We start from the raw sequence: 27,092 nt of genomic DNA, 5'->3' as shown, positions 1-27,092 counted from the left end.
TCTATTGGTATGCTGGCACACTTTGGGATGTATCAGGAACTACTTTTATATAGTGTGTGTGTGTGTGTGTGTGTGTGTGTGTGTGTGTGTGTGTGTGTGTGTGTGTGTGTGTGTGTGTGTGTGATTTCTCACGGTTAAGCAGGTGGAAATCTTGTTGTGTGTTTCCTGTTCACTGACGCGTAAAGGTGCAATCTGGATGCCTGACTGAGAGGACCTGCCTCCCCACCTACACACACTATTAATGCTTTGATACCCACCTCATCTCACACAGTTAACGGTGTTATTTCTGCTCTATTTCTGTCACCTGGCTCAGTCACCTAACTCTATTTAAGGAAGAAATCACCTAAAAGAGAGAGAGAAAAAAAGGAGGATTCACTTTGCATGTGTCTGGTGATGTCAGACTGTTAATGTGACCTAGGACTGACTGATGAAAGCAATACCCGGCTGGGTTGGGAATAATGTCTCTCGAGGCAGCACAGTAACTCAATTTCTGGCATTATCATCGAGGAGCTGTTCAGCCGTCAGGGTTCTGATTCTCTTCTTAAAAGAAGTGCTCATTTCAACCCTGCTGACAACGAGGATAATTAAAAACTCCACGTAGCCCGTCTCCTGCTGTAGATTTTGTATGTGTACACTTAGATGTATGTTATGTGGTCATGGCCATTAATCTGCCGCCTTCTAGGCTGTTTGCCGGTAAACTTAATTGCCATTCTAAGTCTGACCACTTAATTATGCCAGTTGCACCATCTGGGCATGAGGCTTCTTTTCAGTCGACCATACTTTATGTATCGAGTTTGAAACAAGGACAGGATATATTTTATATAACAAGAAGCACAAACCTCTGCAAAGTCAGCTCACTGTCCGAACAGCGTTTACTTTAAAGGCAATAGTATTGTGTTTTCAGTTTTAAATAGCTCTGTTATCACTTTGACGATGTATACCACATCACGTCTCTAAGTTTTGAGGCTTTTTTTTGTCAGTTTTCAGGTAATAAATCATGAAGTTGACCTTTAAGACCTTGGTGGATGGATGCCAAATTTTAATGGATTATTAACGTGGTCCCATTTTACACCAAGTTTTATCAGAATTCAGTAAAACCTTCTTGAGCTATCCCGTTTACAGACAGAATGATAAACATGCAAATGCTACTAAAAACACAATCTCACCAGGGTGCATCAAAAAGAATCATCCAATTTCAAGAAGCTATATTTTTTTAAAGTAATGGACATAGAAGCTTGCGTATATTTTAAAATGAGCACAAGAGCTCTGTGCAGGCCAGTCGGGTTTATCTGTTTCTTTATGGGCTAGGCTTTTGTTCAGGTTGAATGATGCTTGGATGGAACTTCACATTTGCAGTTGGTTATTTCTTATAGTCTGCTGCCATAAAGCTGTGGTTCTTTCCTCGTGCTTTTCCTGAGGTTAAATTGAAAGCATGGCAGTTCAAACTGATAAAAATTAATTGGGTAAAAAGTACTGCAAATGAGTTTAAAACCCAAAAGGACCAGAGTTATCAGACCACCCAACCTCATTAAAGTTTTCTATTCCGTACTGACACCCAGTTTAATTTTATGCTGCTTCGCTTTTTCACCACAGAGCCGAACTTCACGCTGACCCTCGTGGCTGAAGTCAACCCCCAGACGACAGCTGAGCCAACAGAACTCGCCTGTCGCGTCACCAACATTGCCAACTTACCTCTTGGAGGCCGACTGGGCGTCAGCTGGGAGCACACATCGCTTCCTGGTATGTTTAATTCAGATTTACTTTAGAGAAGTTTTTCCACAGAATCACTCAATTTTTAAATCGTTCTGATACCGGCAGGGTTAGGGGGCGATCCTCAGACCTCACATCCCATTGGTTCCTTGGATGCTAATGGCAACCTGCTTCCGGGGTCGATTTATATGGAAAGGATGAAGAGCGGTGCGTTAACGCTGAGCAGAGTCCAGCCCAACACGTTCAAGCTGCGAATCCTCCGCACACAGGTACAGTTTTACATGCTGTGCAGCTAAACGTTGCCCTGCAATAATTTTAAAGTCTTATTGGAATCCTGAAAACGACGAAGTGCTATGAGGCTAAATTGTGGTTAAATGAGTATAAAGTGATGGAAAGAGTAAATGGCAGTCAGGTGTCGATAAAGGAACTCGGAGGCATTAATGGGCATTCATTTTCGCTCTGCAGGAGATCGACATGGGCCAGTATGTTTGCAGTGTGTCTGCTTGGAGCATCAACAGCCAGGGAGACATGGTGAAGACCTCTGAGAACAGAAGCTCGCCGCTGACTGTGCGATGGGACACCAAGCGTAAGAAAGCTTTTATTATGACTTAGATTCTTGATTCACTGGCATTAGTAATCAGAAAAAGCATGTAGATCTTTATTCTTTCTAGCTTTTATCTGCTGGTCAGTGGGGCTAATGTTATTATTTTTAATTAAAAGAATGTGGAGAAATTGCTGTGCAGCATCTATTACAAAAGAATCATAAACCGTTGTGATATACTCGAGGCTTACCAGCCTCAAAATTATTACAACAAATTGCCTTTTAATTCAGTGTGACTTACCAAAAACATATGAAAGTAGCAGAAACGAGTTTCTTTTCTGTAACTGAGACTTCCACTTTTGTGGATGTGATTCTGTGTCACATGCAGATAAAAAAACTGAGCTTTGTATCAGTGTTTTGGCAAAATTAACAGTATACCTGCCTGTGTGCGTGCACAAATGTGCCCGGTCAGTGAGGTACTTAATGAGGTGTTTTTGGAAGAAATACAGAAAATCCAAACTCAGATTCGTGATTCAGAAAACTACTCATGCACTGCCAGGCTGCCACAGTAGCTTCACTGCTGAGTTTCATGAATAAATGTTAATGTGTCCATATCGTTTATAGACTTTACAGAAGAATCCCACAACAGACCTCCTTTTGTCTCAGCTTCACTGTCACAGTGCGCACACACAGACACACACACACACACACACACACACACACAGACATTCACTTCCTCCCTATTTGAGATCTACATGTTGAACTTGGTGACCATAATTTAGCTGATTGGGCTGTGATGTAATTGCAGTGTGCTGCGCGTGTATGTGTGTATGGGTCTGCTTTGAATGAGTCACAGTTCATAGTCTAAGTACTTATCACTTCCCGTTGACCCCTGTCAATGGTGGGGACTTCCCCCTGTCTGTGATGGTTTGAATGACGCTCTTCTTAGAACTAAATGATTGAACGGCCGCTTCTATTTCCAGGTCCGATTGTGAATGTGGTGGCTAAACGCATCCGTGAGGCATCAGTAGGAGGCTCTACCTTTGAATTGGGCTGCAGTGTCACCACTCAGAACATTGGTGATGCGGGGTACTCTGTGCTCATCCAGTCTCAGGACAGCTTGGACAGCACCGTGAGGACCATCATGACTCTCAGCCCGGACAATGTCGTACAGCACGGAGGAGCCACAGACCCAAACAGGAGGTACACATGAACACATTTAAGTAACAAACTGCAGTTTCTTGTTTTATATTGAGACATATAAAACAATTTCTTTTGACTGCTTACTCAGAGACAATCTGGTTCTGACCAAGTCGGGTGCGGCAGAGTTTCGGTTTCGCCTGGCAGGTGTCCAGCTGTCCGACAGAGGTTACTACTGGTGTGACGTCACTGCATGGACGAAACAGCAGCCGGGACAGGCTTGGACTAAAGCCAGCAGCTCAGAATCAAATAAAATCAGGATAAACTTCCTGGAAAATGGTGAGTTTTCCAAAATTTCCACCCTCCTCTATCTGAAGTGGTTTTCTGACGATCTCCCCTTCAAGGTTGCGTCATTGGGCAGCCTGCAACACTTTTACAATGGCTGCTGGTTGTAGGTTTCTCTTGTTCTAACCCTTGTATTGTATGTCTGCGATGCGCACTGCATGTCCAAAGTTGTTTTCTCTTTAGAGAAGAGGCTAAAGTAATATGGAGCCAAATCTGGCGAGTAGACCATGTGGTTAGGCTATGAAAGGCGTTTATATAAATTATATAGCCTGTTTTTAAACATTACAGTCAACAAGCTTTACACGATCGAATCCAAGAACAAAAATGAAATAATAACTTCTTAAGTTAATCAGTTTAGCTAGATGTAGCTAAAGCCAAAATATGGTTAGCAAACCTAAGGTTGTCAACCATCATTATACCAAGTTTTTTCACATAGGTTGAAGTCTTCAGTGCCCCAAGAGACAAATGTAATGAATCAATAGGAATCATTTAGTAGAGAGCCAGATAGATCAGGGTATCATCTGCATAGATATGTTAACCTGCCTTGTATACCTGAAAGTATCACTAAAAGATCAAACAAAAGAGGACCAAGGATTGATCCCTGCTGGACTCCACATGGCGTTACGTTTTTGTCTGATTCATAAGCATCAATGGAGACAGAATAAATAATCCCTACCTTGAGAGTATGATCGTATACCATGCATGAACACTCCCTGTAGGACCCAATCAAATTTTCTAACCTGTCAGATGGTGTGTTAGGATGTACAGTATTGAATGCTAACATTACCAGGGTACTCAGTTTGCCTGAATCTGTATTCAGGCTGGTATCCGTTATCTTCAGGAGGGCGCTTTCTGTGCTATGATGTTTGTAAAAGTCTGATTGCAAGATTTTAGAATAATGTTAGATAATTATGAAACGGACTAGGATCCAGGTTTCTCTTTTTCAAGTGAAACTGCAGTCCCTAAGGAAGACTGTGTTAGTGTGGCCAAAATAAGCCCTTTGTTGTCAGTGGGCTGTGTGCCGACACACACGCTACAGTTCTGGCCATCTCAGTCAAATGTCCTTCCTCAGTTACTTCAGAACATTACAGCAGAGGATCTACATTAAATCTGTCCTGCGGGATGGATTCACTGTGGACAGCCCTGTGAATATAAACAAGGATGAAGAAAACCCAAAGAGCATGCTCCTGGCTTGGACGCTGAAGGATCTGACGCCTGCTATTTGGTCTCAAATTCTGAAGACCCACCTCTTATTACCAGAGCTGATTCTCGTTGTGAAAGCTGAATCATTTTGAAACAGGAGTTCATGCTCAAGTTTGATGAAATGGCAAAAATGCAAGAGGTCAGAACAGGACTCGTAGAGAGTGATTTACAACAGGCAATCAGATGGCAGGTGATACATAACTCTGATTGCTGCCTGTACAGAAAACTCTTGATTTCAAGCGTACGTCTGCCACTGAGGTGACTGAAGGGGCTAAAGGGGGCTGTTAAAACTTAGCAGCAGAGTTTCATTTCAGTCACCCTGGAGGACGTCACTGTGTGTATGCTGAGGAGGCCTGAGTTTATGCTTTGAGATAAACTTTACATGTGAATTTAGAGTCGAAAAAACACTAAAGAACCAGCAGCTGCTCCTCTGTTTAGCACAGGATGACAGAGTTCATGTTAAACCTCCACCCTAATTGCGCCCTTTTACTCGTAGGTGGGTTTTTTCTCACTTGTGTTGCTCCTAAGGCTGTATTTGTTTTGTAAGACACCGTCTCATTTAATGAAACCTCCTAAAAGCAGCCTTTATGCAAAGTGCATAATTTAATGCTAAATGGTGATAAAATATTTTCCAAGCACTGTAGTGAAATTCATCAATAATAGAGCCGTTGTCTAGTCTTTCGATCACTTATTCACTTTCATAACAGTGGGAACAAATACCAGCGAATAAATTAATATTAAGGCCTTGCAATTATCCTGGAAATCTCAAAGTAGCTGTCTATTTATAGAAATGTGTAAGCATCCGTGTTCTGTACATCCCTCTACACAAAATAAATACACATCCTCCTCCCACACAGTGTTAATAATGAGCAACATAAATTCCCTAAAAATGTGCGGTGATAAAGATACTCTCTCACACACACAGATACACACCTTAAGCCCTTTGACGCCCACCACAGCCACTGGCCTACTTAACTTTCTTTGATCTGGGAAGTAGGAGACAGGAGAAACAGGAGCGTCAGAAAGGGAAGGAGGGAGGCAACAAGGAAGACAATGTGAGAGAGGTGGTAAAGTGGACTGAGGAGGAGGAAAGTGCAATGGGTGAGGCAGAGAAATAGAAATGGAAACAATGTGGAGAGCAGCTGAGGCAGTATCAGGGCCGGCTGGGGGGTTGGCGTGGAGGTATGCATCACCAGAAGAAGGAAAGTTGCCAAAAAGAGGATGAAGGGAAGATGAAAGTCAACAATAACAAAAGGTGGAGAATTTTAGAGAAAGGACAATGATAATAAAGTGATTAACTGTGTTAAATCAGTGAAAATCACAAACGTGTGGCTGTCTGTTGCTAATCTATTTCTATCTACATACACGTTAAACAGAAATTAACTGCTTACACTGAGAATCCAGTCAGAACCTCACAGATCTGAAAGAGAAATTCAGGAACTCCCCTACAGATGGTGACGTAGCTGCTAGAGGTGGGAATCACCAGACACCTCGCGATGTGATATTATCACAATACTTCTCACTTCAGGTTTAACATTTGTGATATGGTGACTGAAACATATATTATATAACCAGAATACAAGCAGCTGAGTTAAGTCCCCTCGAGTTCTGCTTATTGATACGCTCATTCAGATTGATGGCAACATGTCGGCAATCTGTCTGCATCTATAATTTAGCAATCATTTGGAAACCTTCGTATCTGTAACACAGAGATTTCCCACGTGGGATCAATAAAGTATCTATCTGGCGATGTAATGTTCCATATATGAATTGATAACCCTGTGTGAAAGCTAACCATCGCAGCTGAAAAATGTGAAAAACACCAGTTTGTCTAATGGCCACTTAGAGGATGTTTCCAAAACTCAGCCTGTCTCCATAGTTCCTAAGTAAAATGCCCATATTAAGATAAAACCATAAATGTATACAACATAAAGTAGTAGCTTTAGCATCATCACTATTTCTCCTGAGTAAACTCAGCCTGCGTTTGTGGTTTTGATGCCTTTTGGAGCATCATAACACGGTGATATGCTCTGTGGTGCAGATGGTCCAAGAAGTCTGTTCTCCGGTTTTGGTGAGTGAAGCTTTAGTATGTCATTTGTGTGTTACTTAGCACTAATTAGCAGTCTGTGTCATCCACCCATATATCATTTAATGCACCATGCTAACCTTGCTTGTTAGCGTTAGCTGATCACGCAGATGCAGCAACATTTTCCTCTAACAAATAAATAAATAAATGAAATATGATCGTAGCTTTGATGCTAAAGTCAAATATAGGTCACATTATGGTGGCTACTTCCATCTTTTATATACAGCTAATAAGTAACCACAAGTAGAACCTGCTTATGCAAAAAATACAGATAAAAGATGCTGCCATGAAATTAGGAACGTTTACATTTATGAGTGAATGAGCTACCGTGAGGAAATTAGAGCATGGAAATCCAAAGCACAGTTTAGATGACAACTTCAAGTTGCTGTTTGTGGGCAAAAAGATTAGGAAGTCTTCTCAGGGGACATAATATTTAGTTTGAAAGCAGACGCCACCACCTGGAGTAAGTCGCACATCTTTGTTAAAAGACTGGATGAAACATTTTTAATCGTGTGCGAGAGACGTTTGGTGACAGCAGAGATGCTCTGAGGCTGCAGGAGCGAAGAAGTGAAAGATGACAGCAAATTGGAGGAAACGTGGAAAAGGAGAAGATGAACTGAAGACCGTCTTCTGTCTTTCTCTGGGGAGGGCAGGAACCCTTGAGCTTTACTTCCCTTTTTTTTTCTTCTATCACACTGTTTTTACCTTCTTCGTTCCTTCCACCACCCCTTCCCTCTCTCACCCCTGCTGTCTCTCCCTCCCTCCCTCCCTCCCTCGCTCTCTGAGACAACTTCAAAGTGAAGCCCTTTGGCCAATCAGCCAGCTGCAAAGATCTGCACCACTGCTTTCCTTTTCTCTCTCTGCTTGCGTGCGTGTGTAATCTTTCAAGTGTTCGAGCGCGTGTGTCCGAGTTGAACATTTTGAGTTGACCCCACACAGAGCAACACACACGCACACACTCCCACACTAACAGCGATCAAGCTTCAAGCAGAGTGGTTTTCAAGAACCCCTTACACTCGCCTTGGGGGACGGAAGCGCTGTGCACTCGTCGTTGTTGTGTGTGTGTCGAGTGCATCCACAAACTGGCAAGCCTCCCATTGTTCCAGCTGTATCTTCAATGTTTCAGACGTGCTGTGGTATTTCTGCCTTGCATGGGGATCTTCTGCGAGGAGGTATATGGAAATGCAACGTCTCAACAGCACAGTCACTGTTTAATAATTCAGCCTTTATTAAGTGATTTTAACCGTTAAAATTAAGTGAGAAGTATATAAGTATACAGACAAAAAAGTGGTATCTTTTTCCAAGAGTAAGGCCTCTATAAGAAACAATGTCCCCCTTTTCTTTTGTGAAAGTCTTCATTAGTAGAGTCTGACTCTGATCCCAGAGTAAGATAGAGGAATGAGCTAAAAGGAGAGCTTTAATGTCCACCTTTACTGGGACACATTCCTAAACTCAGTCATTCATCGTTTATTAGAAGGTTTTAAGTTAAATCCGTGTCATCCAACATATCATTTGTCCTCTCATGACAAGACCATCCATGGCACAGAGTGATGAGCACATGCTTCCTAATACAAACATCAGCGACGTAAAGGAATTTTAAGGCCAGGCTTTCTTTGGACTTGCATATAGATCACCAGTGGCAAAACTTAAACATGTCTTAGTATTTTCATAATGTTTATGCAGCTGGAGTGCATGCATTATACAGTATGCTACTCATGACAGCATGGGGAGTGCAGACTTCTGAGGGAAAACTGTCAGAACATTTTAGATTTTACGAGAAATGGCTCCAAGGTCTCACGACTGTAGTTATTCCCGGGCAGTTTTTTTTTTTGTTTTTTTTTTCCTTTTCTCCACACGATCAAATTAATTTGTACGTCACTTTTCTTGTTTTGCAACCCAATCAGCACTACACTTTAAGACACAAATTCACCACAAATTATGTTGTCCAAGGATAGGGATCATTTCTATCCATCTACATGTTTGCTAATATCCAAATGAATCCTTATTTTTTTTCTATGATGATCCAATTCTTCCATGTGTTGGTTTCCAGGCATAGAATCACACAGGCTTAGATCTGGTTACCAACTATCTGGGGTTAACTGGTCCCAAAGGACACATCTATATTTCCTGACCGGTTGCCAGTGGTTGCTATGAAATTGATTGCTAAAGCCCCGTTCACATAGGAATAGAGCCCGGTCAGTAACCACCAGGTCCTGCTCGTCGAGTGGTGGCTAAACTGTGAAAAGCATGATGAAAACTGGAAGCAGAGACTTTTTTTGCCTTCAAAATAAAAGTTTTACCTTTTTGGAAAATATTGGTAGCAGCAATAAGGCACAGCTTTTACTTTGAGGGTGAGCGTTCAACGTTTCCTGTTTGCTTTGCTGTTTTTCCAAGTTTCATTACAGCTCAGTGGGGTACAGGCAGCTGGTCAGGGAATAAACGTTTCGCTATTGAAACCAATTGTTGCAGATGGTCGCTACGCACTCTAGGCTAGTAAATGCATCTCTGGGACATATACTTACCTTCTTATTGGCAATTAACCAAACAGTAATTCGTATTATTTGTCAGATTATTGCAACTTGGATTTGAAGCTGCACAGAAAGGTAACACTCTTCTTGGCACCCACCTTTCGTTGAAAGTGGACACACGCCTAAGAAGAACTTAAGGCTGTGTAAAATCTTACAGTTGTCATGAAAAAGGGGAAATTGACTGTAGCTTTCTTACTTTCTTACTTTTATTTTTTGTACCTGGCTTTAAAACTGCTTTTTAATGCTGCAAAGCAGTTTAACATGGGAGTCTGTGGGGATTAACTCAGCAGGGACCCTCATAATTCAGCAGACCATCTGCACATATTTTAAAAGTATCCAGAACAGAGTGAGGAGCGGTGAGGGGGCGGGCAGACTGTCAGGTTAAGTGCTCCTGTGTGAGGTTTCCATCGAGGCCTAGCGTGGACCTTGACCTGCTGAACCTACTCGTAGATTTCAAGACTCGATGAACGTTCGAAATCTGAAACTAGATCCTGGTTCAAGACCCAGACACATATTTTTCTTTATCTCATCCCTGACTGAGAGTTTTTCCTCACAGATTAGCTGCCACTCTGAACTGTATTTAAAGACTTACCTGACTGAGGTGCAGGTGAGAATTCCCACATCTTGCGCAGTCTATTAAGACATTAGCCGGTCTTTAACCTGCCAGCTCCCTATTACAAAGTCAGTGTGATGCCAGATTGGTCCGATTTGCAAATCGTGCTGTGTGTGGTGCATCATTCATGCTCCAACTGCTTCAGAAAAACACCGTCTCCACTTCGACACAGTTTCTGAAGCAGACTACGTTCTGCTCCATGTGAGAGAGATCCTGATCTACAGCTCCAAAAGGTTTCACATGTAAAAAATGGCTTTTCACTCCTTCCTTCCACTTAGACGCATAGCATGCAAAAGCAGAAATTACTTGTTAGTAAACTAATTTTAAACATAACCCGAAAGAGCCTCAAGCGTTTTCCTTTTTTCTAACGAAACGGCCCAAAGCCAACCTGAAAACTTCATTGGGTTGCAGAATATAAAGCCATTAAGGTGTCAACACTGAAGGCACACTTGAAATTGTAGCTATAAATCTTTATAGTTGAGGGCTTTGTTAGCCTTGCAGCAGCGGTTCCATTTTACAAATTTATAGCGGGTGCCGAGCTCTGGTTTTGAGCTACCATCTGCTTTAGCTACAGTGCTGCTGTTTCCTGCTTGTTGATTTCAGCATATCAGAGAACCCGCAGACTGTGACTTTAAAGCAGTATTTATCATCTGAGGGCTGAACTATATTTTCTCCCCGCAAGCTCACATCTACTGTCTTTCCTCAGGGACCCGAATGCCGAATTATCGTATATGTAGGTTTAAAAGCAAGCCTGTGTTTGAACGAGCCCTTTTGATCTCAGCAGAGTTTCTCTGATGTTTGTTGTCTGTGTCAAATGTCTCTTGAATAAAGCTCATTTGAACCGATGTGCTGGCGTTTGCAGGCCCATCCTTCTCCATCGCCATCAAGTCGGACGATAGCAGCGTTTATCCGTGGGAAACGGCAAAGATGGAGTGCTCTCTCAGCGTCTCCGGATCCTCGCCAAAGACTGGTACAGTGCACACACACACACACACACACACAGCATATATGGAGGTACTGTATGTGAGGTTTTCTCACGTGCACTCATAAATCACGATCTGCAACTGTTGCAAGCTCTTTTCATCTTTTTCCACGCATGCATCGAGACACTGCTGCAGCTCCCACATGTGCAAATTCATACAAACGTTTCCTTTGCCTTCTTCACCTGTCAACCTGTCAGCAGCAGCCTTAATAAGAATGATGTGATGATTAAGAGTTCTGCATTCTTTCTCCTTCCTTTGTGGTTTTATATTCGGGGCTTGGTTACTTGGTGCACTGTAGTAACATTTCTATCCAGGCTGCTTTCACTCATGTAGACTTTGAGGTCTGTACTGTTAGGTTTCAGTTTCTTCTGATATGAGAAACCACAGGTTAAAAAGGGGGAAACGGTAAACAATATTGTGTCACATCAGAACGCCAGAATGAAGGGTTTGCTTTCAGTTAGGTGGTCTAACCAGTGCTGTGACTCAAAGCAGCAACCTTGCCAAGTTTGTTGAATTTGCAAAGAACAGCCCAGCCTTCCTACCATCAGGTCAAAATCTGTAATCCTGTGACACAGACTGTCATTGAGTTCATGCATACAAATTCAATTATTGGTGGGCAGGTTAATTATTTAATCAGCAGAACATGAATCAATAACAGCTTCAACACACTGTTATGTTCTCTTGTTCCAGTCTCTTCAAGTGTGAGGACTTTCCACCCACTGTGGCAGCTGCACCTTATCTTAAATTGGCTGTGGTTAATTAAATTGCCATACACAAAGCATACACTGTATATAAAAGATGGACACGATGGCCTGAAAAGTAAGGCCTAGATTATACTCCATTGCTCCATGACACAGAGAAGGAGTAAGTCCTGTCATACTTCTTTGAGGTCCACTTTGAGTCTCCCTGGTGTGCGCTCATAGAAAATCCACACGGTCACAGACAAACAGTCACACGGACATCCGCAAGAACCCTCGGGCTTATTGTCCGATGATGGAATTTCCATGATTGGGTCCTTAGTGGACCCTAGTGCACACTAACAGACTCGCAGAAAGTGTAATCCCGACTGAAAGAGGACACCGTTACTACTGCTTTTGCCCAGCAGGGTGCGCTACCACTGGTTGAAAAATGCTGCCCAATTATAAATATAATATAATAATATACAAATATTCCACATGATGCACTTGATGTTTGTGTGTGTGTGTGTGTGTGTGTGTGTGTGTGTGTGTGTGTGTGTGTGTGTGTAAACCGGTAAAATTATTCCTGGGATGATAAAACTCTGAGCCACTGACACAGTGCTGGTAGTCTTATTATTAATCCAGTAATCAGTGAGCTTAATTATTAGACTCGACGCCATCATAACGTCTGTTTTTCCGCAGAATGTTGATGTGCAGCTCCTTTAAAGGCTTACAGACACACACTCACTCATACACTACCACACTTGAGCACACGCACACAAAGACACCTGCACGTGAACATCAGATCTACCTCATCCAGGAGGTGCTGTCAGAAGTCGTATTCTTTTTTCTGTCTTTTTTTGGCCTCCTGCTCATGTAAGAAAACCTTCCAAGAAAACGGCTTAAAGGCTATTTTATGCCTTAGTTTGCTCGTGTGTATACTTTCATTTCATTGGCAGCCTGTCCAGGGTGTACCCTGCTGCTCACCCTGTGACATCTGGGATGGGCTCCAGCCCCCCAGCGACTCTGAAAATGATAAGCGGATGAAAATGGATGGATGGGTGGATTAGTGCATTATTTATTTATTCATTTTTGCATTTAGAAAAGTGTTTTCTTTAAATCTGATTATTGTGTGGCCTGTAAATACACCAAACCCTTTAGTTCTTTTGAAACGCTGTTTGCAGACTATTGCAATTTCTAAGAATATACATTTGATAGCTGCAGACTGAACATACTATTAATTTATACATGTTTTAGTCGCATGTTTTAAACTGTAAACTGGTCGTATGAGTATTTGCAATAGAAGTTAAATAGAATTTATTATTTCCATTACTGTACATGTACAATGTTCTGTGACACTGGAAAGTCCCCATGGCACACCAATGGATGCCTCCTGTGGGAACCATCTGTAGTATAACACACTACTTCTTTCTTTTCTCGGTCCATCTATATCTCCGTCTGCCTCGCCCCCCCTCCTCCGTCTCTCTTTCTCCATCACTCTAAACATCCATTCATCTTACGCCCTCCTCTTCCTCTTCACTCTGTACTCTTTAACTTGAACACATCACACGACGGTGCGCATAACTCACCACCTCGCTCGGCCCAGCTGTCACTGTTTCCCTCCGATTTCTCTTTGCGTCCTTCCTGCCCCGTCCAACATGCGTTTTCTATATTATATCCACATAGTGAGCTGATAAAGCACAGATGGATAGTTAATGCTGCGTTTTAACAAGCAGAGCTAACAAACAGAGATGAATACAATTTTTTTTCTTTTTTTTAATCCAGTTTTTACAGCCAAACATGATTATTTTAGCGCCTGTGTCCTTGTAGGTGTGCATATGTGTAAGCATTAACACAGATGTGTAGAGCTGCAGGGATTGTGGGGGGTTTGCACCAGGGAGCGGAGCCTTCCTCTCCATGACAGCTGATAAAGATGCTACACGTGGATATTGATGTGTTCATTGTAGGAGGAGAGAGAGTCAGGAAAAGCATGTTGTGCACATAAAATGGTTTATGTTCTGCTGTTGGCTGTTAGCCTTCCTCAGACAGGCAGTTTTAACGTTTAAGAATAAATACTGTATGTGGCCATCAAGTCAAGAAGTCTCTTTCCATTAAAGCAAGTCACCTGGATTCACTAAGGAGTCAGCTGGTGACGACATTTCAACCGTTTCAAACTAACATACGCCTAATTAGCTAGCTAATAGCTTCAGTTAGCAAAAATCTGTCATTTCACTGAGTAAAAATAGTTCAGTTTTTTTACTTTTATCATGAGTATCTCAGTAGAGTAAGAGGCAGAAGTTTCAGAGATAAAAAAAAAACATCTTTAAGCTCGTTTTCTTTTCTTGTTTTCTGCCATCACGATGGCGAACGTTTCCTGATTTGTGCTTCCTGTGGTCGGGGTTTAAGTTAAACTGTAACTAACGGGCTCAGTGCTAATTGCAAATCATTTGTCACTTCAGCATGTGTGTGCTGTGCAACGCTACGGCAGTAGGAACCGGCTGAATTACTTGGGCATTTCTGTATCGGTGATCATGCTCTCAGCGCAACATCTGGTTCCACTTTGTGCATGAATGAAGGCGCTTTGAGTCACACTTTGCTCTGCAAGTAACATGTGGTCTGAATATCGCTCTCATTCAGCACCTGATCGGCTTTCATTTGTTCCCTCTTTTATTTATTTCTGTTTTCTGACGATCACAGTGGGTTTGTGAAACAGCTGGCAGGTTGTAGCAGATGTGACTCAAACAGAAGTGAAGAGGGGAGTGCGTTTTACGGCACAGCTGGAGCGGTTCTTTATCATATATGAAATACATGTTTATTAATGAACTAACATGTTATATACATCCAGGGGAAGTACACACCCACCAGTCACTTTATTTAGTACACTTTGTCATGAAGAATTAAGCTAGCTACCTTCACAACTGTCTTAATTCTTCATGGCACAGATTCAAGAAGGTGACGGAGGTTTTGGTCCATATTCACGATGTGAATTTCCTGTTTCACCACATCCCAAAGGTGCTCTATTTGATTTAGATTTGGTGACTGTGGAGGCCAATAGTAGAGTACAGTGGAGTTATTGTCACACCCACGAAACCCTCATCAGACCAGGCAGCGCCTTTCCAATTTTCCAATCTCCAATTTTGCCCATCTGCTTACAGGTTTGACACGCTGTCCATTCAGAGATGCTCTTCTGCACAATTTGTCAATAACAAATGTATATTTGAGACAGCTTGGCCATGCTGGCTGGATTTGTTTTCCTCTCAGACTAGTTTCTGTGAAGGTTAGAGAGAGTTGGACAGATTTAAATGCACAGACAAAACACCGAGCTGTATCAGTTCATGTTTGATCTTTGAACGCTTGCTATAAATAGGCATTTTTCTGGGTAATAACACGTGCGGTTATATCATTGTACGTATCGCTGCGGATGATCATGTGACCATAGAGTTCTTCTATGATCTAGCTAACCACAAACACTGTTTATATTTAGGGGTTAAACGACTGTGACAGGCAGGTGTGTTTAAGTCTGCGAAAGTGGTCGAAAGCGGGACAAGTATCCATAACAAACAGATTACACACAAGTTAAAGGACCAATTAGGAAACTGGAATCGAGTGACATGCAGCAGCAAAGGTGTGGCGTGTAGGTTTCCCGAGTCTGGACAACCGCCAAATCTCAGCTTATGCAGGTGTCCTTAAATCAAACACACAAAGCTTTTTCTTGGGTGCGACAGCAAGTTGTATAATAACAGCTCGTGTTTGTGTGTGTTCTAATACAAGTGATTTGTTACTGCCTTGACTCTGAAGCTTATTGTTGTGACACAAGAAGGAAACTAAGAAATTACTGAAGAGGTTGAGCAACAGTCTGTGTGTGCGTGTGTGCGTGCGTGTGTGCGTGCGTGTGTGTGTGTGTGTGCGTGTGTGTGTGTGTGTGTGTGCGTGTTAGAGAGAACAGTACATTCCTTAGAGATGGCCAAAAACGGCTCTCCTGTCGGAGCTTGCTTTAACAGCGGGCATGGTGAAACACAATTGCGAACATAACATCCCGCATTGTTCCTCACTGCTTAGTCATTCAGTGCTCCTATTCACTGTTACGCTGACTCAGCCCATTATTAGTGAAACTACTGACTCCATACGTGTAAGTGCGTTGCTACGTCAACATTTATGGAGCGACGTTACATGAGTCAAAGGAACCTGTATCATGTCGCTCTGTCGTCTAAGATATTTTAATATTTTTTACAAATGAGCAGGATTGAAATCGGTTATCATGTCATCCACAGTAGACTGTAATTGTGCAACTAATTAATAGTAGATTTTATCCCAATTGGAAGCTTAGGGTAAGAATTGCTAGCCAAGGAGACCCTTGTGTTCAAACAGGATAACTTCCCAATTGCAGATTGTTGATCTTTGGTGCATGACGAATTCTGATCAGTAAAATGGTAAATGGCCTGTATTTGTATAGCACTTTTCTAGTCCCTAAGGACCCCAAAGCACTTTACACAACCTGTCATCCACACATTCACATCCACACACTGGTGATGGCAGCTACATTGTAGCCACAGCCACCCTGGGGCGCACTGACAGAGGCGAGGCTGCCGGACACTGGCGCCACCGGGCCCTCTGACCACCACCAGTAGGCAACGGGTGAAGTGTCTTGCCCAAGGACACAACGACCGAGACTGTCCAAGCCGGGGCTCGAACCGGCAACCTTCCGATTACAAGACGAATTCCCAACTCTTGCGCCACAATCGCCCCAAGTAGGAATTCTGTTTATGAGTCAAAATTATTGCGTAATAAATAATCACTTCCTATGAGGTGTACTGGATGCCCTGTTAGACGCATGGATAACTGTATTCAGGTGGCACAAGAAAGAAATGCATCTGTCACGATCCCATTAAAGGTGATTCTTTAACCTGCTCCTCATTCACAAGCCCTTCTCTTCTACCATCATCAAAGCATCTATGACAGGGGTGTCCACCTCCAGGCCTCGAGGGCCGGTGTCCTGCAGGTTTTAGATCTCACCCTGGGTCAACACACCTGAATCAAATGATTAGTTCATTACCAGGCCTCTGGAGAACTTCAGGACATGTTGAGGAGCTAATTTAGTCATTTAAATCAGCTGTGTTGGATCGAGGACACATCTAAAACCTTCAGGCCCTTGAGGCCTGGAGTTGGACACCCCTGATCTATGAGAAGATGCCTTCTAATCATAATGATGGACATGCTGTAATTCCTGTTTCCTGCACCATGTGGTACATTTTCAACCATCTTGCCACATGACTCAAACATGGAGTCTGTCTGGTTTATATCATTCTCTTACAGTTTGATGAACTGCTGTAAAATGCTTACTCAAACATCCCTTAATGTCAAAGGTATTTAAATTGTTCTTAAACCCAAACCTACAAAAATGTATTTGCGCTTCATCTTTAGTGCTAATGTGCATGTTAGCATTTATTAGTGGCCAACCGATATATGATATCAATATTTGGGGATTTAAATATTTGAAAGAGACACAGGAAGCCACAGGTGTCTGTAACATTTGCTACGTGTAGTTATTTGGGAGTTCGTGTTAAGATAATCTCGCTGTATGGTTTAAAAAATAATTTTGGTTTGCTCACAAGCTTAAAAACAACAGTTACCAGCAGAGAAGTTGCAGAGTGCCCTCTGATGGACAAACTATGCAATATCAACACTAATAACAGGGTTAAAGCGTTAAAAGTGTTAAAGCTCCAGTCTCTTCTTTACATTTTTATTTTCATTTATCAGCCGTTAGCAAATGGCCAGCATCAGTCAATGGTTGGTTCTAGCATTTAGCTCAAAGCATCATGAATACATAATAAGTCCTAAGTTGAACTTGTGTGCATGCAGTGAAAGTGGCAGCTTTTAGTTGGTTTTTAACTTGTGCGTGTTTGATTAGTTTTTAGCAGTACCACACACCGATACCTCCACACAGCCGCTGGAGTTGTAGGTAATTATTTTTCAGAAATCTGATGGTGCATGGGATAACTTCAGACACAATTATTGGCGTTCAAATCGCATTTCAATTACCGTCACCGCTTTCATCACCTTCTGCGTGGGGAGTTTCACGACCCCGGTGATGACGGTAGAATTAATTGTGGACAAATATGTCAGGTTTACAGGATGTTATTCCATAATGATCGGATGCTCTCTTCCTCCCCGCGCTGAGATTACTTTGATCCTTTGTTCTTTTAGAGTTAAATTTAGACCTAATTTACTAATCAAGCAAGAGTACCACCCTCCATGGCATACAGTAATTGGACAGTGTAATCATTTGTAAATTAAAGTTTATGGAAGATTTTTCTTACCCTAACTCAAAGATTGATGTGTGTGTTTGTCTCGCTGTCTTTGACCCTGTGTTGTTTTGCTTTTCATTAACTCGACGTGCTGCGTGCGGACATGCAGCCTTCATTACCCGAGGAATGAATGGCATGTTGTTGCACTCGTGGAAGTCTGCACTTGTCAGATGTTGCATGCTAGATGTCAGTGGAGGGGAGATGACATCACCATTAGAGATAGTTTTCTTTGTGTTTTGAAGCAGTGCCTCTAAAAATGTGACACTTTTCACAAGATACCACTGTTTTTAACAGCCTGAAATTCTATTGTTTAAGTAACAGCATATCACTCTGTACCTGCTGGGGAAGGCATAAAGCTTTATTCCTCAGTGATTCACTAGTACAGACACACACTGTTCTTTCCCCTTCCAAATGAGGCATCAGGCATGCAAGCAAAAAGAAAGCTAGATGGCTACAATTAGCAAATGCCAACCAAGATGGTTGTTAAAGGTACTAAACTTAACCAGTGAGCTCGGGAAAATAAATTTGCATTTGAAACAGCTTTCCTCTAAGTAGTTTGTATCACTGCTGTTTACTGTAGTGTGTCTCGTAGAAGTGCACAAAGATATTTATAGTAAAAAGTAAACATTGCATTATTCCAAGAAGGTTTTGGTGAAAATTCTTGAGTAATTCTGAGGAAAAACAAATGATATTGAATCCTGTTGGCACAGCGATCATGCCTACATTTGTCTGCCAGCAATCCCTCCAGGTCCACAGTTTTTTGTTTTTTTGTTTTTCTTTTAGAGAACTACAGCCTAAAAACACGGCGTGGAATAAAACCTCGGTACTGGCAGTCTTCCTGATTATCTGATTGTGTTTAGTTCTTTTATTTATGTTTGTTCCTTTAAATGAACTACTCTAGCATATACCATATAGCAGGTTTACCAAGCTAATAACTGGATTGTATAATTTAGTAGAAGAAGACCCAGCCAAAACATTTTATAGAAAGTACGGACCGTAGGTCGGTCAATCAATCAATCAATATAGGTGGTATTTACCGTAGCCAGCAGCTGATTATTTGTGTATGTATTTATTTAGTTTGGCCGATACAGGTGTTGGTGCTTACTTCAACTTAATATACACTGTATGGGAAAAAGCATTGGGTCACACCTCTAAATCTTTGCATGCAGGTCCCAGTACCACAGATGTATAAAGTCAAGCATCTAGCCGTGCAGTCTGCCTTTCCAAACATTTGTGAAGCAATGCATTGTTCTAAACAGCTCACTGAATTCAAGCATGATGCTATAATAGGGCTTCACCATTGCATTCAGTTTGTGAAATGTGTTCCCTCCCAGATATTCCACAATCAGCTGTAAGTGGTATTATTGCAAAGTAGAAGAGTTTAGGAGCCACAGCAACGGCCACAAAGTCGCTCCGAACCTCCTCCCTTTGACAAAATGTCTCCTGGCCAGAGAAAGACAGGATTGGAGTTTATATGATGTAGAAATGATTGTATGGACAAATCCGCATAGAAGTATCGCCCAGCTCTGCAGTTTGGAGACAAGAACCTCTGACAAACCGAGTACTGCACACCTGCAAATCACCAACCCACAGACAGACACATGATGGACAAATGACTGCCTGCTGATGAAGGGTTCCAAAGGTTTTGTCGACTGAGTGCCAATTTAGGGTGCCAGCGTATGAGTGAGCGCCGCACATGAGCAACACAGAAACGCATCTAGTGTTTCCAGCGTGTCTCTGTGTAGGACGGTGGTTTATGTTAGAATTGAGTTTTTTAGTTTTTGACAGTTTTTTAAATCATTAGTCGGGTGGCGTTTACATTTCTTGACACCAGCTATACTTGTCAGTGCTGCCGTGATGGGAACAAGAGATGAAATTAAGCACAAATATTCACTTAACCATGCTCTGCAGCGCTGTGCACTGGAAGCTCGTGCCACATTACTGCTGAGGAGGTGGTGGCAACCAAAATGGCGCTAAAAGGAGATGTGACGTTGGCCTTAATTTGGTTAGACTGCTCATGTGGCCTTTCTCATGAGATACAAAATACTGATTGATATAGTTTAAACAAATTAACCCAGTTCGTGTGTGTATAGTAGAACACAATAACTAACTAAAAAATGTGCACTGCAAGTTTGAAGTTTTATTTTAAAATCAGGTTGGGCGATAGATACACAACGATACTCGCTTTCGCTCCTCTCCTCATTTCCTCTTCAGTCTCTCCTCTCTTCTCTCCACTCTCACCAAATAACCCAGCTGTCTTCGCAGGGCCGACAGGCAGCCGTTAATTAGCCAATCTCACGCTCCGTTAGCCGGCCGGGGACACAGAACGAGGTAGAGAAAGAATAGACCCAGAGCTGGAGAGAGATGGGAAGAGATGGCGGGAGTGAATGGTTGAGGGTGGGGGGGTTGTGGTGGGGAGCTAAACAGATTGTTAAAGTGAGTGAGAGTGGAAGAGAGTGAATAGAGGAGGCAGTAAATGGAGGGAGAGTCGTTGGAGAACACCATGCAAAGTTTCCTAAAGAGAGAGATGAGGACGAGAGGAAGGCAGGGAATTAAAAGTGGCGAGAGAAAGAGTTCAGTAGAAAGAGAGGGATGAAGAGCGGATAGACGGGGAAGTGTAGGAAGTGGTGATCTGACAGAAAGACCAAATGATTCTCCATTTAATGTTTCTGGTGAACTAATAACTTTTACTACTAAAAACAAAAAACCCAAAGAAAACACAGCCAACACACAGAGTCCATTCAACAACTGTTAGTTGAGGTTAGTTGTAGTTCATATGTATTGTTATTAGACACCCTCAGTTTGAGGATGACAGATTTGCCCATTAAGTCCATCTTTGTGTGCGCTTGGACAAAGAGTCCAGTCCCACCCACCCACCCCACAATCAACAGGACACCAGGTTTAGCTTGTCAGCTCTACCTGTCCCGGTTTCAAACTGTACAGACGCACTACAGATGCCTGAGATTCATAGGTCTGTTTTTTTTTTTCCCCCTCTTTTTGAATTTTTATCCTCGGCCCAGTGGCCTGAGGCATTATACACTTGGGTTGTCCGGTACACGGTATATGAGAAACATTGTGAGAGGGGATTTATTGATATTCACAGTCAAGGACAAAGTGATTAGATTCTGCTATTCAAGGTCATGGTGAGCCAACGTAGAGCAGATTAGTTGAGTTTTAAGCTTATCGAGGCAAAATTTCACACATTTCTAATTATAAAAGCACAAAATCATAGCGGGATGGCATTTTATATCCGATGGACAAAGGTGTAAACTACAACTTTTTTTGAATTATTAACTCATATTTACTATATTTACTAGAAGCCCGTTTCCGCCAAAAAAGAAAAAAAGGATCCATAACTCGAAATTTCGAGTTATTTTCTCGAAATTTTGAGTTAATAAGTCGACTTTTCGAGTTACCGCTGCCAATCAGTAATCTATGTGAATGACGTCATTTCCTTGTTATGCAGAAGCTGAAGCCCTCAGGTACAAATGCTACAGCTAAGATAGCAGTATTACATCCAGTCATGAATGCATGGATTGCTGAGTATTTTCAGCGTGGCTTCAAAAATGATGAAATCCTTGTGTTATTAGCCGAATCACATGGCGTTACTATCAGCAAACGTACTCACAAAAGCACCAATTTGCTGCGACCCGCTTTTGAGTGCGCGTTCTGCGCCATATGCTTCTGGGTAACAAAGTGACCTCATTCACGTAGTTTACTGATTGGCAGAGCTAACTCCAAATTTTGATTTAATAAGTCGAAATTTCAAGAAAATAACTTGAAATTTCAAGTTATGTTCTTGAAATTTCGAGTTATGGATACTTGTTTTTTGTTTTTGTTTTTTAGTGGTGTAAACGGGCTTCCATATGATGATACCTTTATTTGACCTTTTTTTAAAGCAGAAAACAGAATTACAAAGTCCTGAATCCTACAAGTTGTTTTTGACTCAGGTGTTAGTCAGTTCCTCATTTCCTGTTGTGCTCAGTCTGAGGTAGAGCAGGTCTAATTTCTTGTCTAATAAACCAAACCTCATCTGGAAAAAGTCAGATGAGTGGCCCATCTGGTTGTGCTGTTCTTGTGGTTCTTGCACAGCTTCCTCTGCACACAGTGCAGGTAAAGCTTGTTATGCTTGTCGGTCCCCTTCTGCAGGGCTTTTGGACGTCGTTTAGGAAGTACAGCAGGTCATAATAATGGCTCTTAATCCACATGCATATTAAACAAAAGTCAAGCAAATGACTCATGAATCATGTTTAAATTGCCCTGTAATAAAATTTTTTAGTGCAGCTTGTTTCAACAATTAAAGTACATAAAACTTGAGAAAAATTCAGCAATCATTTGACTTAAAAAAAAAATACATTTCTGTGTCCCCTAGATGACTGCTAAAAGTCAGAACTACCTGTTTCAGGTTTTCAGCTCAAATGAAAGATGACTGACTGAAAACATCAAATGCGGTGCCGTTCTGCTTATTTTTACTTTATTGAAAAAGTAGAGCAAATGGTTGCCAATCAAAAAGCGGGAAACCGAGCGCTAGAAGAGGAAAAGGGAAAGGACGGGTTTGACAGTCGAACACAAATTGAAAATGTTGCACAGAGTTGCACTGTGCCATAATTTTCACTCCATTACGTCCCACAGTTAAACCGGAGTAGGAACAGAGATGCAGCTTTGAAGAAATCCTTGGAAACAGCAGATCACAGTGTCATCAGACTGCTAAGGCAGCAGTTTTCAAGCAGAAGTGTCGCACATGCAAAGATAAAACATCGTGACCGCACGCAGGGGGATTCTTCTGTTTGGGCCTACACTGCGTGCCAGTCAACAAGAGAGAGTGTCAAAATGTTTCCGACTATAGAAGGCAGTGTTTCGTGGATGCCAATGTGTGATGTGATTGCATCATTAGTCAGGTTGATTGCTTGCAGAAATCTATGGGGCAGTCTTGTGAAACAGTTAACTCTTAAAAATTCTATTCGGTTTCTGGTAAAACACATGTCTGCAGAAAATATTTAGCAGCTCTGCTGAGACCAAAGATGCAGGTGGAAGTGAATATTCATTTCAGTGGTTTAATGAAACAATCTTACATGGAGATACAGTATTTAAGGTGCTAACGAAAGTGAAAGTCAATATTTGGTGTGACCACCTTTATTCTTCAGCACAGCCTGAACCCTCTTAGGCAGCTTTCTCATTATTTCTTTAAGCAGTCTTCAGGAATAGTTCTCCAGGCTTCTTGAAGGACATCCAAAGCTCTTCTTTGGATGTTTCAGCCTTTTGTTCTGTTCTGTCAACATGATCCCACTATGCTTCAATAATGTGGAGGTCCAGCCTCTGGGGAGGCCAGTCCATGACTGATGGTGTTTCCACTGGTATCATTGTCATGCTGGAAAATGAAGCTGTTGTCAGTCTTGTTCTTTCCATATGCTACTGTAATATGTTTTCTGCTTTCATAATTCCATCAGTTTTGACGTCTCCAACACCACTGGTTGAAATCTAGCCTAAACCATAACAGAGCCTCCACCGTGTAGACACTCACTCTTGTACCTTCACATTTATTTGCTTTGTGCAGGTAGACACTTTACTGGTTTATCCCTTCAGTGCCTTTTTAATGCTTGAATGATTGATAGGTCTGTACGAACTGGCTTAAGAAAAAAAGCATTTCTGTTAAACTGGTCAGGTGCAAGGACTGGACTGAAAATGAGGGGAAAATGCAGTCGGTGTCCAAAAAAATGTTAAAACATTCAGAAAGTCAGGAGAACTAGTGTTCAAGAGCAATTTTTTAAAAGACCATGCCTGGCTCCTTGAAGCAAATAAAAGGAAATGATGGATGGCTTTTGCATAGTGCTGTAAATTCATGGAAGTCTGGATAAATGTAGGTTTCCCAGCTTATCTATCTTTTGTAGTGTAAACATCTAAAAGCAATAACAGACCTAAAAATATATTTCCTATGAAGTCCATATCAGTGTGGTCATTTGTTTTAAGGCAGCTGTATGTCAGTGTGTCAGATAAGAAGTACAATTTGCCTTCATTTACTGGTGTTCTTATTAAACATGCAGCGAGTAACGAGGGAAACTTAGCCTCCCGGTGGCTTTGTTTCTGTGAAGCTAAATGGTGTTTTTATAGTGTTTAGTATTCCACTCTACCAGTGCTGTCCTGCTTTATGGAGCAGAGAGCACACACACGGTTTCATTAGATGCACTGGTGGTAATCGTCAGTCTTTTGTGTTCGTGTGTGTGTGTGTTTCGGGCAGTTTACGCCTTGGACTCTTCTCAGGGGATTAATCCAGAGAAATCCAATCAGACTGTCTTCATTTCCACCGACAGCCATTTTAGTTTTATTAGCTCAGACAGGAGCCAGATATTCTATTAGAGATCCACTGTAGTTTAGTTTCTGCCATCCTATCACCAGAGCAGAAGACCCTTTTTTGCTTAATGGAGCTGCTGCAGCACCAAAACTCAGGCTGGGATTTGGATACCATTTTTATCACACACTTCCTGATGCACCAGGATATCAGTGGCGTTGCTTCCACTCTATCAGATGTGATTTTCCCCATACCAGTCACTGCACACCAAAGCTGCCTAATGTGTAGCCATGTCAGCTTCACGTGACAACAAGAATGCATGAAATCAGATTATTAAGCAGCCTAAACATGCAAAGAAGGACCAGTAGTGGTGTTGGTCTAATCATTTATGTTATTAATCGATAGATTCCTCTTTAAACCTTGAGATCTGTCACCTCACAGGCCGAGAGATTAAAGTGCATGGATTTATAGCTTAGACCCGAGCAAAGTTAACCCGCTTCAAATTTAATAAGTGAAATTCAGAGATGGCTTATTTTTACCCCCTTAAGGTTGTTGACACACTGCTTTAGGGAACAATATTCGTCAAAAGAACTCAGTGCTACAATTAAATGATCACTTGAGTTTGATTTGTTTTCTTTCTTCTCATAGTTGACATGAGTTTCCATTTTTATGCACTGCACTCAAATGACGAGGGGGCTGGAGTCCAAGTCTCGTCACCGAGACCTCAATTGAACAGGCCAAGAAAACGATCAATGATCGCCATTGCATCCTGTGGTCGTTGTGGAAAAATGTGTACTCCCCAACCAGCTGACAGGTAGTAGCTGGAGGTTGCTAGCTGTCAGTCACAAAGTGGGTATTGCATTTAAAACCTACTTGTGAGTACTTCGGTTACTAGCAGGTTGCCACTGCTTCCCATAGTTTGCATGGAAAATACCTTCTTGCTTGCAAACACTTGCATCTACTCACCTAGCAGTAATTTGCCTTAGCAATAAGCAACATGTTAGAAAAGACTCAAATGTTTCCATCTGTGGTTCACATCTTCAATGCAAACTACGAACAACTGCAGCCGCCTGCTGCGATAATAGATCATGGTTTGGGTTCAAATATAACCTTTTACAGTGCATGGCTTTAACTCGTGTTTTACTTGCACTTATTCACCCAGATGTCCATTTATGTTTTTGGTTTTTTTTTTCCTTTTGAGGTAGGACAGTGTCCTCAAACCAGATGGCAATGGTATCAGACAGTTTGTGTTTCTAATCCCTTTGCAATTCTTAAGATGACGCAGAGACACCACAGAGCTTTGCTGCCAGCTTCACAGGAAGCCCAGTAAAGGGTTAAGAGTTCAGTACGCCTGAAATAAGCCAGATCGTCTGACCACGTCTGAAAGCAGACTACCTGGCACAAGAAGCCGGCCGTCATAGGCTGCGTCTCACTGTGTCTCAGTGCAACTGTACAAATGGAGATAACGCCACACACTTCAGGCCCAGCTCGACTCAAAGGCTTTTTCCCTCCTTCTGTACATGAAACGTGATTGAAGTAGTTGTGTGAAGAAAGAAACACGAGGACATAAGGGAGATGCTGAAATTCTGTTTGACAACCCAGAAAGACTTTACTTTTTGCTTTTCGTTTTTTTTAAGCGTCTTTTGTGCAGCCCTTTTGAGATGATACATCGTGGGCCACTTACTGCTTTTTTCCTGCAGATGATCATTACCTAATTGCAAACAGTTTGACCAAATCTTTGTTTATTAAAAACACAAACTAGCTTATTTTACAGTCTGTTAGATCACCCTTAGAGCAGCCTTCTTTTTTTCTTCTTTTTTTTGATGCCGCGCTTACATGCAGTGAAATTATGGAAATAGTTGTGTGCACGTGCTTATGTAGCAGAACATCCACACTTCTTCTTCTTCTTTTTTCCCTGTTTCTTCTGCTGGCTCTGTTTGTAGTACACAGGAAGCTTAAAGGCAGTGTTTAAAGCTTGTCAAGTAACTGTTGAGAGAGTTCACGAGTTCATAAAAGAGGGGTAGAAAGGTCTGGACAGCGGTCTAGATTCAGACGAGGAACAGCTGTGGGCAAGAGGCTGTGCGTCACCCTGCTAGTGGGGGATCAGTTACTCCTAGAGCCCCTCTCGTGAGGAGGGGGCGGGTGGAGGCCTCTCTCTGGTGATACCGCGTCCTCTCCAAAGGCACAGCTTGAGATGCGTTCACATTTCCGAGTGCCTTTTTCTGCCGTTTATTTATGGCTGTGTAATAAACAAAATAATCTTCTCAGTCACTAAGTATTTTAAATCCCCTCTCTTCCTACCTCCTTCCCTCCTTCCTTCCCCTCGTTCTCCGTCCGCTCCACCATCAAGAACAAAGAAATAAAGGAAGGAGGCTAACTGAGAAAGCGGAGGCTTTCTAATTATAGCTCCGTTCCTCGAGTAGCGGTGTCGTCGCTGAAACAAGCAACCGGAGTTCATGCATCAGAATTATGCAAAGCGCGTCTTTGATCACTCACGGCAATGTCAGACTGTAACCTGGTGCTATCACAGCGTCAGAGAAATGCCTATCTTCTGACTGTCAGCTAGCCACTTTTTAAATGATGTCATTATATAAGAGTGTAGCTGTAGTCTTTATGCAGTGGATTAACGTCTTTTTAAAAATCTTTTCACATACCGAAATGTGCTATTTTTACTC

General features: G+C 42.0%; 1 protein-coding gene across 1 annotated transcript in view; it reads left to right on the top strand.

Annotated features, from left to right (window-relative positions):
* The window catches only part of LOC102204964 (prostaglandin F2 receptor negative regulator), a 96,421-nt gene that overhangs the window by 56,764 nt on the left and 12,565 nt on the right, over positions 1 to 27,092 (top strand). The window contains exons 5-10 of the mRNA XM_005753928.2: positions 1,594 to 1,740; positions 1,819 to 1,979; positions 2,176 to 2,296; positions 3,235 to 3,454; positions 3,543 to 3,730; positions 11,029 to 11,136. Of these exons, the coding sequence (XP_005753985.1) occupies positions 1,594 to 1,740; positions 1,819 to 1,979; positions 2,176 to 2,296; positions 3,235 to 3,454; positions 3,543 to 3,730; positions 11,029 to 11,136 (945 nt within the window). The remainder of the gene's footprint in view (positions 1 to 1,593; positions 1,741 to 1,818; positions 1,980 to 2,175; positions 2,297 to 3,234; positions 3,455 to 3,542; positions 3,731 to 11,028; positions 11,137 to 27,092) is intronic.

Source organism: Pundamilia nyererei, unplaced genomic scaffold (assembly GCF_000239375.1).
Source record: "Pundamilia nyererei isolate P.nyererei 1_Seehausen unplaced genomic scaffold, PunNye1.0 scaffold00479, whole genome shotgun sequence".
Classification (NCBI taxonomy): Eukaryota; Metazoa; Chordata; class Actinopteri; order Cichliformes; family Cichlidae; genus Pundamilia; species Pundamilia nyererei.
The sequence above is the reverse complement of the archived record's forward strand: the minus strand, read 5'-3'. Positions and strand labels throughout refer to the sequence as shown.